Here is an 18,427-nt window from a genome sequence, read left to right as displayed (position 1 = left end):
AACGAAAATGGCTTTTCAAAGTCAGGTGTTTTGAGCACAGGATGGTAGCATAAAATGGCTTTCAGCTTCTCAAATGCTTCTTGACAAGAATCTATCCAAACAAACTTTACTCCCTTCTTCAGAAGATTAGTTAGGGAAAGAGCAATATCAGCAAAATTTTTACAAAATTTTTGGTAATATCCAACCATTCCCAAAAATCTTCTAACAGTCCTCGTACCTGTGGGAATAGGGAACTCAGATATTGCTTGAACTTTTGCCTGAACAGGAGCTTGCTTGCCTTGACCTACAACATAACCAAGATACGTCACAGTGGCATGGCCAAATTCACTTTTAGCCAAGTTAACTGTAAGGTTAGCCTTGGAAAGTCTTTCAAACAACCTTTCTAATGCAGATATGTGATCTTCCCAAGTATCATTCCCAGTCACTAAGTCGTCAATGTAGGCATCTGTATGTTTTAACCATGAATCACTGAATTAATCATTTGTTGAAATGTTGCCGGAGCATTTTTCATTCCAAATGGTAAAACATTGTATTCATACAATCCAGAAGGGGTTACAAAGGCTGAATCTCCCTTCCTCTATCTGTTAATGGAACACACCAGTACCCTTTTAATAGGTCAATCTTTTGTAAGAAATTTTGCCTTTTCCCACTCTATCTATGCAATCATCCACCCTAGGAATAGGGTAAGCATCTGACTTCGTTACAGCATTCACTTTCCTGTAATCTGTGCAAAATCTAACAGTTCCATCAGGTTTAGGTACAATAACACAGGGCGAACAATTTGAAGTAGAATGTCTAATAATATCATTTTCCTATATGTATTTTATCCCCTGATCAACAAGTTTACTTTTTTCCACATTCATTCGATATGGGTATTGTTTGATTGGTTTTGCATCCCCAACATCAACATCATGGGTGATTATCGATGTTCTGTTTGGAACATCTGGGAACAGATTTTTAAATTTTAAAATTAATTCTCTCATCTGTTGTTTTTGTGAAACTTGTAAATGGTCCAACTTTGTTTCAAGGTTCTCCAGGATATTTTGTTTTTTTTTTTAGTTTCGATGGAACAATATTTTGGTCTAAATTGGCCTTCCTCAACATCAACATCAGGCATTCTAGAAACAACCTTTACATCATCCACCAAGGCCACAACTGAATCCTTCTCATAATAAGGCTTTAGCATGTTTACATGACAGAGTTGTGTTTTCTTGCGTCTATCTGGTGTTTTGATTATATATGTTAAATCAGTCACTCGAGATTCAATAACATAGGGTCCAGAAAAACGAGATTGCAAGGGATTATTTTGGCTAGGGAAAAATACCAACACCTTTTGCCCCACTGCAAATGTCCTAGGCCGAGCACGTCTATCAAAATATGTCTTCATTCTTATCTGGCTAGTTTTCAAATTCTCTCTCGCTAGCTGGCAGACTCTCTCCACCGAGTTTTAAATTTTTGGACATAGTCCACAGACTCAAGTGCACTTCTTCATTAACCCATTGCTCTCTTAACAACTCCAAAGGTCCTCTCACCCTATGTCCAAATACAAGCTCAAACGGACTAAATCCTATGACTCCTGGATTGAATCTCTAACGGCAAACAAAAGTAAATGAATGCCTTCATCCCAATCCTTTGTGTTTCAAAGCAATACGTCTTCAGCATATTTTTGAGAGTAGAATGAAATCTCTCCAGAGCTCCTTGAGATTCTGGGTGATATGCAGATGATACAATCTGCTTTGCTCCCAGCTCATAGACTAGTTGTTGAAAAAAAATTGACATAAAATTACTACCTTGATCAGATTGGATTTCTTTTGGCAAACCAAACAAGGTAAAAAATTTTAAAAGAGTCCTTTGACACCAGTCTTGGCCTTAATATTTCTAAGGGGTATTGCCTCTGGAAATCTAGAAGTGGCACACATGATGGTTAACAAATACTGATTTCCAGTCTTAGACTTTGGTAATGGGACCAACACAGTCCACAATCACCTTCGAAAAGGGTTCACCAAAAGCAGGAATTGGTTTCAATGGAGCCACAGGGGTTTTTGATTTTGGTTTACCTACCATCTTGACATGTGTGACAGGTCGACAAAACATCACAATCTTTTCTCAAACCAGGCCAATAGAATTGTTTCAAGATCTTCCCTACAGTTTTATTCACCCCAAAATGACCACCCAAAGGCATACTATGGCCAGGTTTAAAATCTCATCCCTATAAACTTTTGGAACAACAACCTGATGAATACTTCCCATTCCTCAGTAACAGGAACATGAAGAGGTCTCCATTTCCTCATTAACACTCCATTTTTGACATAATATCCAATTGGCACTTTTTCAATCTCCTCACATGAGAGTGCTTTTTTCTTTCAATTCTGTCAACTCAGGTCCTTTGTCTGTTCCACCATAAATCCTTCCTCAACAAAGACAAATCTTTAAATTCAGGCTCACTATAAGGATGTTGATCCTCCAGTGAAGAAAGAAAAGTCTCAGATAAGGCATCATAATTTTCTTCCTGTTTAGGACTGTCACAAGGAACAACTTCAGACTGCACCGGACTGTCTGTCTTGGCTAATTCTCTAGCTCTAGCTCGAGTCACCGCACATGATGGGTAAACATCTGGATCATTCTCAGACTCATCAATCCTTGGTTTGGTTGTTAACCGTACCACAGGAACAATTTCTCCATCTGCAAGGTCATTTCCCAATAACAAAGAAACTCCTTCCACTGGTAACCTAGGTCTTATCCCTATCTCGACTGGTCCTTCTACGAACTTTGACTTTAAAATCACCCTGTGTAAAGGGACAGATATGGTGTCATCTGTAACGCCTCGCACTAGATTTACCTCACCAGTGTCAGTTTCTTCACCAAAATTTAAAACACTGTCCAGCAAGAGAGATTGGCAAGCCCCAGTATCTCTAAGAATTTTCACTGGCACCTGGGGTGACTCATCATTCAATGAAACAAAACCCTCTGATACATAAGAACGGAATTCCTTTCTCACCTCCTCCAACTTTTCCGCTTTTACCTCTTGCAAGGACTGATCTTTAACAGCATCTCCTAAACCTTTTTGATTTTTAATTGCCTGAAAGCAAGCATTAGGCACAGCTTCCTTCCTTTTCTTCAAAAGGGCACAATTAGATATCACATGGCCAGGTTTCTTACAGTAATAACAAGTACGCTCAACAGGTTTCTCCAGCCCTGGCTTCTTTCCATCCTTCCTTTTTTGATTACCTCCCAATTTAATCTCCGGTTTACCTGGATTGTCCTTGTAACTCTTTTGAAAGGTTTTAGGTTGTCCCCATTTGGATTTATGGGTTAAAGCATAATCATCTGCCAACCTAGCAGTTTCTTGTAAAGTTTCCACTGCCTTTTCATTTAAATATGTTGTTAATTCAGCTGGAACACATCTTTAAAGTCTTCCACTAATATCAATTCTTTCAATTTATCAAAATCCCCATCTACATTTTTTAGCCATGCACCATCGTTCAAAACATATTCTCTTTCCATTGGCAAATTCCATATAAGTCTGATCTGCAGATTTCCTCAAGTCTCTAAATTTTTGTCTATAAGCTTCAGGTACCAATTCATAGGCCTTCAATATAGCTTGTTTTACCTTGGTATAATCAGCTGCATCCTCAGCAGACAAAGCAGAATAAGCTTTTTGAGCTTTACCTTTAATCACACTCTGTACCATAAGAGCCCATCCTTTCTTTGGCCAGTTTGAACTCACAGCAACCTTTTCAAAATGTTGGAAATACTGATCAACCTGATCTTCCTCAAAAGGAGGGACTAATCGAACCTCCCTGCTGGCTGAAAAACCATCATCAGAACCAGATTCCAAACTCTTACGCTTCATTTGTAACTCATGCTGCCTCTGTTTCTCCTTCTCCTCTGCCTCAAACTTTAACCGAATTAGTTCCCGTTCAGCCTCTAACTTCATCCGAGTTAGCTCTCGTTCCCGTTCAGCCTCTAATTTCATCTGAGTTATCTTTTGTTCTCGTTCAGCTTCTAACTTATTTTGCTTTCATTCAGCCTCTAATTTCTTTTGTTCGGCCTCTATCTTTACTATCTGCACCTGTCTAACAGGTCTCTCTGACTCACCCCCAGAAAACTCTTCCAACTGTTCTAATTCTTCCTCCTCCAGATCCTCCAACTCCACTGGTTGAAAAGTCACATCAGAAATCACTGGTTTACTCTCAGGAAACTCAACTACCTCACTCAACTCAAACACTTCCTTCTCCAAATAATAGTCAACTATCATTCTATGAATAACTGCTTTTCTCATAGACTGCTTTACTTCTGTAAGGTTTAGCTTTGTAGCAATCTTTATCAAATCATCCTTTTTTGCCATCTCCAATCCCTGTAGGGTTGGTGACTCCAAAAATGCCTTAATATCCATTGCTGCTGGTTTCCACACACACAAGCCAATTAAAAAGAATTTATCAGACCTCCCTCAAAAATCTTTGGATTGAATCCCAAACAAATCTCGTCAATCTGGGGAACGATCCCAGACGACACTCGTTAATCTTTGGATTGGATCCCGGACGAGCCCCCAATTTTGTCACGAACCAGCAACAAAAGAAACACACTGAGCATGATTCAGTGTTAAAAACTATTTTATTAATCACTACTTACGATAATACGTAAAATAAAAGTAAAAATGTTAGTATGTTAGAATTCAAAAATGTTAAACCTTGAACGTTAACCCCAAAAACTAAACTCTTCGTGTGTGTGTGACAAAGTCCCAAACTCCAAGTTCAGGAATGGTTCTTAAAGTTCAGTTCCGCAAGCCATAAGGTGAAACATGAGCAAGGGCTTCTTCAACAACCACCGTTGTCTGAAGATAAGACGTAGATGTAGAGAAACATAGGGAGAGTAAATACGAAATCCAAATGTTCCACGATGGAACCCAAGCGACACTCCAGTGTTTACTCGGTAGTGACTTCCTCACCCCGAAAAGCATCCGAATCGTGGTCATCCACACACAAATACCTGTTTCCTTCTACAGGTCAGCAACAAAGTGAACTCCACCGGATTACTTCCAACTTCCATACATGGATTTCAGTGGCAGACACAGTTATTGTTTCTCATCCATCGATAGAGAAAACTAGCAGGCTGGTGTCTCTCTCCCTTCTCTCTCTCTCTTTCTTCTTCTAACTTCTTCAACAACGTAATTACGTCCTTTATCTTCTATTGATGTAAGCATGCCCCACACACACACATACACACACACTCTCTATCTTAAAGGGACTTTCACTGAGTCCGTAACAATCTTCAAACATTATTTTTTGCAATAAAGAACACAATTTTCAATTTAGCTTTATGAATTCCATCCAGGGATCAATTCATCTCTTCTACTTGCAATACAACTTAAGACACAACATAACGACCAATAAAGGAATGTTGACAATAGCACACACCAGTAATTTCATTGGATATAAAACATATCAATACATAAAACTCTGATTAATTGATACTACAGTCAAAAAATTATTCTACATAAGCATAAAACAACATATCCCACATCAACAAAAAAACTTGGCACATTTTATATTACAAGTCTAACTTCACACATTTTTTTTGTTTTTCACTGTTAAATTACAAATGTGATCTTTTGCCTTATCATATCTATATTAATTATCTCATTTCCTAAATCTTACTTTGCATGCCAAACAAAAAAGGATTTTCTGCCAACCAAATTCCAATACAAACACATAATGATGCAAATTATAAAACACCACTTAATATCAGCCAAGTGAATTTTAACAATTGTATAATTAGAGAATCGCTAAACAACTGAGCAGTTAGTGATGTAATATTTCATTATCCAGGAAGTTTTCAATCTTGGCTACATTAGATCTTACGTAATTGCTTCTGATACTCTATAGGAAAAGGAAGCATGATAGCACATGAAACAACATTAATTCACTAATTGTCCTTATAATATGTGACAAGACCATGTAGTTAACTCTCCTGTTTATTCCAAATTCTCACCTCTGATCACAAGCCAAGTTTGGGCAGACTGATTTGTAACCACAGAGTTTGAGTGAACATTGCAATATTTTCACGTCTGTTTTACACTTTATTGAAACTTTAGTGACACAAGCAGCACGGTCAATTGTTGACCCCACTTACTTCTCAGGAATCTTGCTCCTAGATGTCATGAGTGACAACAGAAAATAACTCACATCTGCTGATTCTGTTGCCACCACAAAAAGAGCAGTAAAATATACAATCTCTGTTCAGATACAGAAAACACCCAGATTCATCAGTGCTTCAAATAACAGTTTGATCCAATACTTCAAAGAACTGTATCATTAGTGTGATAGTTAAGATGATACTCACTGGATAAATTGTAATCCTTCTTGAATTTCCTGCCACCTATTATTTCTATCCTTGGAAACATTGGTCATGTTATCCTTCACGCCCACTTCCTCTAACGATGCAGATTCTAAGTTCGAAAGATAGACAGTAAGTCATATATATAAAACAGTCATATAAAAAGTATATATAACAAATATATAAAACAAAGTTACTCAAAAGTAAAGTGTCATAATGTACTTGCAAAATTGCCAGAACTACTTTATGACTTATTAATGCAATGAAACATCACACTTATCACAGGCAACAACAACTTGGAGACTTAAGTGTTTGGTCTCAGCTCAATTAATATGGCTTTCTTCAGGAAGTTATGAGATTTATTATATTCTATAAATCTTAAATCTCTTCATCATAGAAGCTTAGAGAGATAATTAGTGCCATTATATCTCTCTCTCAGAGCAATTCAAAACTAATCCTAAAGCAAAAAAACTGCAGATACTGGAAGTCTGAAAAACAGAAACTGCTGGAAATACTCAGTAGATCAGACAGCATCTGTTGAGGAAGAAACTGTATATGCTGCCTAACCTACTAAGTATTTACCATTTTTATTTCAAAACATCTTACTGATTGAATCAATGCTGATCTCTTATTAAAAAATACTCTACATAGCTATTTATACAACCTAAAACATTGAATCTAAAGAAGAGTTAGTAAAATTTTCATTAGGCTTTTGGAATTAAAAACTTCCAAAGTCTACCAACTTAACAGCAGTTCCCCAGCCATTATAGATGTTCCAGTTGCCACCAAGTCTGATTAGATAGACTCAGTACTTTTCTATATTGATTACATGCATTCTCCTTGAATCTTATGATGATTAAATACTCATCTCTCCCTTTTGCACCAAACAATAAGACAATAGTATTTGCAGTTGCTCCTCTGTTATACAAAAGGTATTGGCACAGAAATCAGTAACAAAAGCTCCAGTGAAATCAAACACCCAAACAATCATGGCACAATGCTAGATATAACTCTGTTCTGAGAAGCACAGGGAAGGAGTACATTGTGATTAATATTAGAGTGCAAGAAAGTGTTGATACCAAACTCTAATCCATAATAGCAGTAACTTTCTTTCAGATAAACATTCCGCTGTACTGTAATAGATTTCTTATTATCCTTAAGCACTGAATTCTTCTCTAATATTGCAACAAAAAGCACGTGCACACTAATTAATTTTAATCATCATAAAAAAGACAAATTACAATGTCACTTCAAGTAATACATACTGAAAAATTCATTCTAGAGAAGCAAAATAAGCACCAAACTTTAAAAAGACTTCTTGGGATCTTCAAGCTTAAAGGAGAGATTCATCTTGGGCATTTCATAAAGTGTACTAAAAATGTGGGATACAGAAGAGGCAAGAAGTTGTGCACCTCTCCAACCAATTATTTCAAATAAAGAACATTGATTATTAAACAACATAACAGATCGCAAGTGACTGATAAACTGATGCAAAGGCCAAGCTGCACGGTAACACAAAACAAAAGCCAACCATTATAAATGTTTTTCAAAATATGCTATATTTTAAGGTACTTCTACCAGAATTGGACATTACTCAGTTATGGGGGGGAAAATACAAAGCCTGAGAATTTGAAGAGACGTGGCTCCACCTTCACAGAAAAATCATTCAGCATTACTTTGTATAACCTTACAACTTGCGATGCACATAGCATTGGTTGCAGTAGTAAGTGGATGATAAGAAATGTCTACCATATATAATACAATAATAGATATAGAACCCATTTTAGAGTTTCAGTATCTACGATTTAAACAAATAGGAACAGAAGTTGATCACCACATACAAAAAAAAGATTGCTTTACACTAGTTTCCAAGGAGGAGTTAGGGTTAGCAGAGGCAAAGAGACACAAGTTCTATTGTGGAGGAACGAGGAGCACCTAGTCCAGCTTTTCCATCTTAACCTTATGAAATCCTTCATCCTGGATGTATAAACTTATTATTCAAATTAATTTAATCATATAGATGCACAGCACTCCACCCTTCAAATTTTTATCCAGCACCATGAACATAGAGTCATATGGCACTGAAACAGGCCCTTCAGACCACCGAATCTGTGCCCACCCCATTTACACTAATCTTACATTAATCTTATTTTTTTATTGTCCCCACAAGTTCATCAACATCCCCCCCACCCCAGATTCTACCACTCACAAACATACTGGGGGCAATTTACAGTGACCAATTCCCTACTGACCCATACATCTTTGGGATGTGGGAGGAACCCCATGCAGTCACAGGGAGAACATGCAAAATCCACAGAGTCAGCACCCAAAGTCAGGATTGAACCTGGGTCTCTGGCATTATCAGGCAATGGCTCTATTAGCTGCATCATTGAGCCATCCTTTATAATACCATTGAGGATATCTTCAAGAGGTGGTGCCTCAAGAAGGCGGCATCCATCATCGAGGACCCTCACCATCCAGGATGTGCCCTCTTCTTGTTACTACAATCAAGAAGGAGGTACAGGAGCCTGAAGATCCACACATAACGATTCAGGAGCAGCTTCTTCCCCTCCGTCTTCAGATTTCTGAATGGTCCATGAACACTACCTCATTGTTTCTTTTTTTGCACTATTTAGTTTGTAATTTATAGTAATTTTATGTCTTTGCACTGTACTGCTACTACAACAAATTTCACATCATATGAGACAGTGATATGAAACCTGATTCTGACATCGTTTAAAAGAAAAAAAATTGCCCCAGAGAAAACTGAGATTATAATGTAATAACGTCCTAACCACAATCTATTCTAGTCAAGATGACATCTTGCATTATGAGCAAATACCCTTCTACATCCACACCATTTACAGATTGCGAAAGAAACCAAATGAAAATGCTACAGGCCACCAGCAGGGCAATAAGCTTATCATGAACTGTTAATACAGTACAGGTATCATTTAACAGAAAGATTATGTTACATGTTACCGGAAATGAATATCACAGAACGATAATTATCATTATTAGTTTCCAGTTGTGCAACAAAGTCCTTATTTAAAGCAGAATGAAAAGTTAACCTACTCCCATGCATAAAACAAATGAACAAAAAGGAAAAGAAACTTAAAAGGTACCTTGGCACACAAGGAAAATAAGACTAAACTAGAATCGGTGAAAATTTTTTTCTAAAACTACAAGTGGCAGAAATCTGAAAGAAAAACAGAAAATGCTGGAAATACTCAGCAGGTCAGCACCATCTGGGGAAAGAGAAATAGAGTTAACACTTCAGGTCAGAGACCCTTTGTAAGAAAAAAGGGTGACTTGAAGAGTTTAAGAGAAGGTGGCAGGAGGGGTGGATGGGACAAAGGGAATATGTGTGACAGGGCGAGGTCAGGTCAAAATGGGTTAATGGGGCAGCTCGAGGGTGATTAATTTCTTTGACTATGTTGTGCATTTCTAACAGCAGGGCTGTGAATAAAGCCCAACAGGTCGGCTGTTGTAATGGAGAGAGAACAGCTGAGCCAATTATCACAGATTGATGACTTGAAGCAGAAAAGGAAGTTCAGATAGAGAGAATTACCTAAAATTGGAGAATATGATATCTAGTCCAGAAGGCTTCAACCTACCCAAAGGATGTGGTGTAAATCCTCAATCTTGCATTGAGCCCTATTGTAATAGTGCAGGAGGACACAGATAAATCAGCGTGGGAGTGGTGTGGAGACTTAAATTGGCAGGTACCAGGAAGCTCTGAGTCACTCTTGCAGACTGCACACAAGTGCTCTGCAAACTAGTCACCCAATCCCAGGAAATATCCTGGGGTGTCTCCTCTGCACCGCCTCCAATGCTATCTAGAATCCGTCCAGGTTTCTGACCATTTTCAAGTTTAACCAGTCACATTTCTTGAGAGAGGCATTGCTATCCCTTGCCACTCAACAACTTGAATCCTCTCCCTAGATGTCTCCATTTGTAGTTTCGGTCTTCAATGCAAAGAACAAAGGTACCTATTCCCATGCCCATCCAGACAGTTCACCCCAGCCACCCCACCACCTCCAGCAGTGGATCCTGTTGATAATGAGTTCTCCAGGAATTCCAGCCATGCCAGCACATCACAGAAATTGATGCTCAACTCCCAGATTCACATAAGTGCAACTGCACAAAAGACTTGCAAATTACCCTGCTCACCTGCACAATATTTGTATATAAAAAAATGACTGCTGCAGGTCCACAGCACTAAGCCACTTTAAGCATCTGTTTTGATGTGTGGACTAAGTTCTACATCAACACCTACAAATTAAAGTTGTAGACAAGAAGATACTCGTGAGAGTTGCAGGTGGTAGTATAACTTATATCCAACATTAGTAACTCACAGTTTCAAGAGTCGAATGCTAAATTGACAAATATTATACAAACTAGAAGGTATCTTGGGAAGAGATATCATCTCATAGCAAGTAAAAATGCATTTTGCATTCTGCTCCCCAGAAAAACATTAGCATAGAAATTGTGATCTGCCCCTAGAAAACCTGACAAATCTAATCTTATAGTGCATGTGAATAGCCTGTGTATTTACAGTTTTCACTAATGGATAGAAATTTGAACTGCTAGTTTAAGTAATTTAACTAACTTTTTTTCTCGAAGCAGAGTCCACAAGCAAAATAATCATACACCAAGCGATTTCAATTCCCTCACTATATTGAAGGAAAATGCACTTTTATGACCTTTATTGTGACATGCTAGACAATCAGTGGGATCAAAGGTATCAATTAAATCCAGAAGTTAAAAAAAACACACATAAGCAGAGCAGATCACCTCTGTCCTGACAACATGCATTAAGTGATGGTGCATATCTTAGTTATAATGAGAGCAAAACTGGCAGCAATCAATGCCATCACACCACAAAATTGACAGCAATCTTTGGAGTACTGTGCATGGAGAGGATGCGTGCATACACTAGTCACCCACCCCCAAAAATGTCTTTCAGTAATTCACTTCTTGATAGTCCTCCTCCTAACTCGAAGCCTGCTCCACTGTAAACTCCAGAAAAAAAAGCAGTAAAGTAATAAAAATGTCATGTGTTTATAAATTATTCTTGTAGTAAAGTATCCTGCAAGTGTTATGCAGTGTTGCATTCCAAGAATTAGTACGGTTTGGCAAGCTCTCAGGCCCTATAAGAATATGAATGTGAATTGTAATTCACACAGATGAACATTGTAAACTAAAATACTATATTTTGAAAGGTTTATAATATTTCAGCTTTTACCATTATCTTATGTGTACATTCCAATCTTTAGATAGCTCTCTTTAAAAAAAAATTATATTTTCTACTTCCTGGTTTAATCACCTGAGAGATTTGTGTGTTCGCTAACTGCAAGGGATTGTGACATGATGACTGATAGTAATTGCCATTGGAACAGAGGCAGTTCAAACAGTGATAACCAGATCACTGCAAGTAGTTTTCTCTGAGGTTAGTGAAAACTGCTTACTCCATCACTGATCACAAAAATCAAAATTTACATTTCGAAAGAATGATTCTAATGACTACAACATGCAATCTCATAGGATAATTGAGATAACCAATTATCACTTCTGTTTTGTGGATGCGCTGTGTACTAAACATCTATGGAAACTAGATTACAACAAATTACGTTCATTTCTCATGAAACTATTAGCTGGCAAAAAGAATTTCATCCATCACGGGGATGAAAGAGGGAATTAGGTAGGAAAATGGAGTTTAGGCCAAAGATCAGGTTGGCCATGATCTTAAAGGTAAAGGGGCTATTTCTCATGCTCTGTCCTGTTATTGTCTCTTTAAATCATAACTACGATCCAATAAAATCTCCATTACATTCAAAGTGGCAATGAAAAATAAGTTGTGGGAAGTACCAGAAACAAAAAGCAATAATAAATTAAAGACATCCTGCGAAACTATAATGCATCAGTGGTATAAGTATACAAGGATGTGGTGGTGTAAACATTAATTAATCTTTTTTTTGTTGACAGAATGAAAATGATAACTTCACGTCCAACACAATATTCACAAACCCTCCACATTGAAGGGTCTGTGGTGGAAAGTTCCTGGGTGTCAACATCTCAGAGGCCCAGCACACAGATGCAACGATGAAGAAGGTGCACTAGCTTCTCTACTTTCTTAGAAGTTTAGGGATATTCAGCATGTCATTGAAGACTGACAAACTTCAACAGTAGGAAGCATTCTGACTGGTTGCATCACGGTCTGGTATGAAAACTCCAATGCACAGATACACAAGAGGCTACAGAGAGTGGTGGACTCAGCCAGTTCCATCACGGACACAGCTCTCCCTACCATCGAGGACATCTATAGGAGGCGATGTCTAAGAAAGGCAACATCCATCATTAAGGGCCCCCACCAATTAGGCCACACCCTCTTCTCGATGCTGCCATCAGGTAGGAGGTACAGGAGCCTTACGGCCCACACCTAAGATTCAACAACAGCTTCTTCCCCACAGGTTCTTGAACTGACCTGAAAAACCCTAACACTACCTCAGACTATATTTCTTTCTTTTCTCTCAACTTGCACTAACGTCATGTTTATTTTGTTGAATTTCTTGTGCAAATTATGTATAAATTCTGTTAATTTATGTTAACTTATGTTTGTAATGTACTGTGCTGCTGGAAAAAGCTAATTTTCTTGGCATACATACATCAGGTAAAAATGCCAATGACAATAAGCTTGAACATCACAAAAGTGGAGATGCAAGATGTAGGAAACAAACTGCTCTCCTACTGGTGCAAGGACAGTAAAAAGCAGAAACTAGAACTCAAGGACATGGACCTGCAATTAGACAACTGATTGCCCACTCCACTTGTTGGCCCAAAACAACCAGCTCTTGTGCAGCAGATTTCCTTCCATGCCAGCAAAAAGTCACATCTCAATTATACTCAAATCCTCTTCTCCCTTGTCTACCTTGCCATCGACAGGAGATACTGTACGTGGACGTGTAGGTTGATGACATGCAGCTCTTCATCTCCTCCAATAAACAGTGAAGAAAAACTGGTGTGAACATTTTATTTGAATCTTAAAATTTAAATCATAAATTTCTTCTTGTTGTATCACAGAAGTGACTACACCTCCTAAGTATTCAATGCATTTGAAGCATGTTATGATGTCCCGAGTTTGGAAAAATTGCTGCATGTCCGTTTTTCATCAGTCTTAGTGAACTAATTGCACTCTCACTTGCTCAGTTATGGGTTCAAACCCCATTCAAAAACATGACAGATAAATGCAGACTGATTTCCTTCACCCAACATAGTACTCAGGATGCAGCCTTTCAGATGTGACACTAATCTGAGATACTATCAAAGATATTGAAGCATTAATCTCCAATCTCCCTGGTTTGCAGGACCTTATCACATTTCCCTACATTACATGAGTGCCCATGAAAATATTTGGATCTACATGTAATACAATTTATTTTTAAAATATTAGCTATACAAATTATTAGATTGGAGTCATTCGGAAGTAATGGTTGTGGACACATTAATATAAAATTCTACTGCCTACTATCTTGAAGGCATTAACCTATTGCAAAGTTTTAGTGGACAAATTAATTTTATACAACCACATTAGCTTCACTAATGGTCACAAAGTCATTTCAAACCATCATCAATGATTTATGATTCCAGATCACAACCTCTCATAAGTTTCTGGTAATTGTACCTTCATCCAAGCTATCCAAGCATCCCTCCAAAAACCATTGCTCCAAACGACTCAATAGATCAACACAGCTCTGAGTTAAAGACTATCAAGGTTTGTTCAACAATATACAAATTCATTTCCTCGGTGTTGGCTTATTCCTGCCTCCTTAACCTTCAGGGTATTGGCAAATTCAGCTAAGCATTCTCCTGATTGTTATCCAGTGATGAACATATAAAGAACTAAATATCCTTGACCGTGAAATTGCCACTGATCAAATGCTTTGCCTTATACAAAGGAATATGAATTAGGAGCCAGGGTAATTACTTGGCCTCTCCAGACTGCTCTGCAATTCAATGCATTGGTACAGCTGGTGCAGATGCTGCCCCAACTCCAGCAATCCAGGTTCGATCCTGACCTCTGGTAATGTCCAAGTTTGTATGCTCCCTGTGACCACGAGGATTTCCACAGGGTGCTCTGGTTTCCACCCATATTCCAAAGATGGTAGGTTGATTGGCCACTGTAAATTGCCCCTAGTATGTAGATGAGCGGAAGAGTCTGTGTGAGTTGATGGGACTAATGGGAGAATAAAATGTATTATGGTAAGATGTGTCTAACAAAAAGGGTGCTTGATGGGCAACACGAACTTGTTCCTGTTTCCATGCTGTATAACTCTATCACTCTAAGATCATGGCCCTGCATTCAACTCTGCATTTTGGTCTATCCAAGGTAACTCTTCAGCCCTTTGCATATCAAATATCTGTCTACCAATGCCTTAAATATATTCAAAGTCTCTGCTTCCACCGCCCTTTGAAGAAGAGAGTTCCACACACTCATGACCCACTCTGGAGAGAGAAAAGATTCACCCTAACTCTGTCTTAGATGGGCATCTCCCCTTTTTTTTTGGAAAGGTAGTGACTCCTACTTTTAAATTTGTCTATAAGAGGAAATGTCATTGTCATAACCACACTATCAAAACTCCTCAGGATCTTATATTTTCAATCACCCTTCTAAACTCCAGTGGATACAAGCCTAGCCTGCCCTTTCTAGGCTTGAGTGTAGTAAACTTGCTCAGAATTGTTTTCAACATCCTTTCTTAAATAAGAGGACCAATAATGTACACACAATTCTCTATGGTCTCAATAAAGCCAATCTACCTACATAAGCATAATCTCCCAACTTTTGTAATAAATTCCCCAAACAATGAATGTTACTGAGCAGCTCCCAATGTCTATGGAATGTCCTCAGGAAGAGTTACCATGTTTTAATGCATTTTCGCTGCTATATTAAAAAAAAGTTAAAAAAAGACATACCATTTCCCTGAACAAACTATAAGGAAAAAATTCTGATAGTAATCTAACCTTGAATAATACTCTTGATGAAAGCACACGGGAAGTTATGGAAAGGAACTACTCTAAAGCACACCTGCTACAACCAGTATTAACACTATTACCACCATGTAGTTATACACCTTGCACCACCAATAAATTGAGCTCTCACAAATTCCAATGCCTGAAATCTAACTTGCACTAAATTGTGTTCACCCACTGCCCCTATACATGCTGACCTGCATACCAATGTCAAAATTCTCACCCTGGTCTTCAAATCCCTCCTTGATCTCACTCTTCACTTTCTCACTAACCTCCTCCAGTGTTACAATACTTTGTGTCTCTGCTCTTAGATTCTGGCCTTTTATATATCATTTGGCAAAGCCCTAGAGTCTATTTATGTGAAATACCTTGGGATGTTTTTATGATGTATAAAATACAAATGAAAATCTGCAATGTTAACTTCAAAATTTTCCCTACAAGAGAGAAACTTTTAATTATTTTTCCTATATTTTTGTAAACTATCTGAAATTAAAGTGCAAAGAGAACCAGGAAGTCACCTTGCCCAAACCTTGCTATGCCTTAAATGTGATTACAGCAGGTCTTTTCTCTCATTCACTTTCCTGCCTGATCCCCACAATCGCTCGATCCCTTTGTGTTCAAACTTCTGACAACCCGGGTATTAAATACACTCCATAACTGAGCATCCACAGCCTTCTGTGGGTAGAGAGTTCCTTAGTCAAGAAATAGTGACCTCTTCTTGCAGGACAATGCCCTCCAGTTCAAGGTTATCCATCTTATGGAGACAGCTTCTCAGCACTTGTACTACCAAGTCCTTGTATGCCTCAATGAGGCCATTCTTCTAAACCCTGGTGAATACCAACCAACTTCTTCAATCTCTCCTCTTGGTGCAGGTCTGCCATCCCAGGAATCAATCAAGAGCATCCATACTGCACTGCCATCAAGGGAAATGAACTGAGACACAAGAGACTGCAGATGCTGGAATCTAGAGCAAAAGACGAGCTGCTGGAGGAACTCAATGAGCCGATGAGTTCCTCCAGCAGATCATTATTTTGCAAGGGAAATGACTCCTTCTTTAGTAATGAGCCCATAGCATTCCAGGTGTGATCTCAAAAAAGCCCTGTAACAATTACAGCATGACTTTCTTACTTTTGTGCTCAACCCTCCTTGTAATAAAGGCCATAGCACTATTTGCCTTCCAAGCTGCTTGCTGTATTGTTTCTCGTTCCACAGATGCTGCCTGACCTTAAGTGTTTGCAGTATTTTCTAGTCTTATTGCTGTACCGATGTTAATTTGATGCATATCATTTGCCAGCCCATCATAGTTCCACTGTACAATAATTATTTAACGAGCTTCACATCATTTCTTCAAAAAAAATTCCCATTTTTCATATATGTTTGCTCCAATTATGTTCCATCAACTACTTTCAAACCCACTCGATTCATCTGTCTATATGCCTCTACATCTCTCTTTCCCATCCAACTCTGTATTGTCACCAAACTTGGATGAAAAAATGTAGTATTGTCAGTATGTAGATAAGTATGTCAGTATGTACTAAATCAGTATGTAGTACTGCCTTTAGACCGGCCATTAAAATAGTTTGCGAATAGCCGAGGATTCAGTACTGATCCCTATGGCACGCCACTAATAATTTCCTGCCAACTTGTAAAGCAACCATTCATTCCTCCTCCGTTTCCGATTAATCAATCATCCTACATCCCTGTATACCTGCGTCCATATATTACCCCTGCCCTGTTGTGTTTATTTCATACGACGGCTTGTGTGTGGCTTCTTCACCAAGTGTCTTTCAAAATCTAGACATACCATAACTCCCACATAAGGTGCACCCTTGTTTAGCCCGTTACTTACATAAAATAAACAGCTTCAAAAAGCCACGGTTGGGTTCATTCCACATCATATTTAATATATAGGAGCCGACAACACAGGTAGCATTAAATAAAAACTTAAAACGTAAGCAAACACTTGAATTTCTTACATTTTAGGAGGAAAATGCAAATATGCACGGGTATAAAAAATACACGGTGCTCCACCTCGGGTCCTATTTTAACTCAGTTCGGCGGTAATTCCGCCGGATTGCAGAGGGATTGACGGCTGGGCGACTGTTCCTTCAAAACCCCCCGCCCCGGGTTTTGCGGCCCTTGCAGTGGGCTCCGCACTCGGAGCTGTGACACAAAGCACGTCCGGCGGCCGCGCCTCCCCCTCCTCGGATCCACCTCATCCCCCGACCCGAGGCCCAGGCTCCCCGCCGAGCCGAGAGGCCGGCGGCCTTCTCAGCTCCAGCTCACCTCAACCACCAACCCCCCCCTTCCCTTCCACCCCCCTCCCCCAGGAAGTGGGGTTCATGGGGGAGCCCACAGCTCGAAGAGTGTGAAGGAATCCTCAGGCCCGGGCTGCTCCCCGGCCGCGGTTGCCAGGGGCAGCCGCTTTGTTCGGCGGCCGCGCCAGGACCCCGGTGCAAGTTCCCCGGGGAGGCGCGCAGCCACCTCTTGCTGCAGCGATCACAAACTTTTTGTCTGTCTCTCTCTCTCTCGCTGCAAAAATTGGCCACACGCAACAAACAAAAAAAAAGGACTACCGTGGGACGGATAAACTCGCCTAGTTTGGCCTGTTTCTGTCACTTGCCTGTTTCACCAGCTTAGGCGAAGGTCTTTTGTCCTCTCTGTGGAGACAGCCCCTCTTTCTCCATACACCTTATTTTCTTTTCTCTCCTAAATCAGAAACGTGTCTTTCCCTTTGCTTCGTTGTCAGTTAACAACTGCCACCTACAGAGCGATAGAGAGCTCAAAACATGCAAGTAGCACTGTACAATAAGTGGCAAATCGAAACCCGAGAGCTAACATTAACTCCCCACCTTCTTCGCTTGTCATTAAACTGTGGACGGAAACGTACGTGTGAAATTACTTTAAAACAAGTTTATCTCATGACTTTCCTGAAATCGTGCCAATCGCGCTTTCAAGCACAAGCATCTCATTGTTAAAGTCTTCACTTGCTATTCGTTCAATACCGAAACCACGAATGTTTAAAATACATACAGTACTTTAGACAAATGGGCAAATTGTT

At 39.1% G+C, this 18,427-nt stretch overlaps 1 protein-coding gene across 1 annotated transcript in view; it reads right to left on the bottom strand.

The window, feature by feature from the left end:
• The window catches only part of zc3h7a (zinc finger CCCH-type containing 7A), an 84,531-nt gene extending 66,304 nt beyond the window's left edge, over positions 1-18,227 (bottom strand). The window contains 2 exon segments of the mRNA XM_052021259.1: positions 6,343-6,448; positions 17,990-18,227. Coding sequence (XP_051877219.1) covers positions 6,343-6,410 — 68 coding nt within the window. The 5' untranslated portion in view covers positions 6,411-6,448; positions 17,990-18,227.
• Positions 18,228-18,427: the final 200 nt, after the last annotated feature.

The sequence above is a fragment of the Pristis pectinata genome, chromosome 8, assembly GCF_009764475.1.
Source record: "Pristis pectinata isolate sPriPec2 chromosome 8, sPriPec2.1.pri, whole genome shotgun sequence".
Taxonomy (NCBI): domain Eukaryota; kingdom Metazoa; phylum Chordata; class Chondrichthyes; order Rhinopristiformes; family Pristidae; genus Pristis; species Pristis pectinata.
Note: the sequence above shows the minus strand (reverse complement) of the source record. Positions and strands in the feature narration are given on the sequence as shown.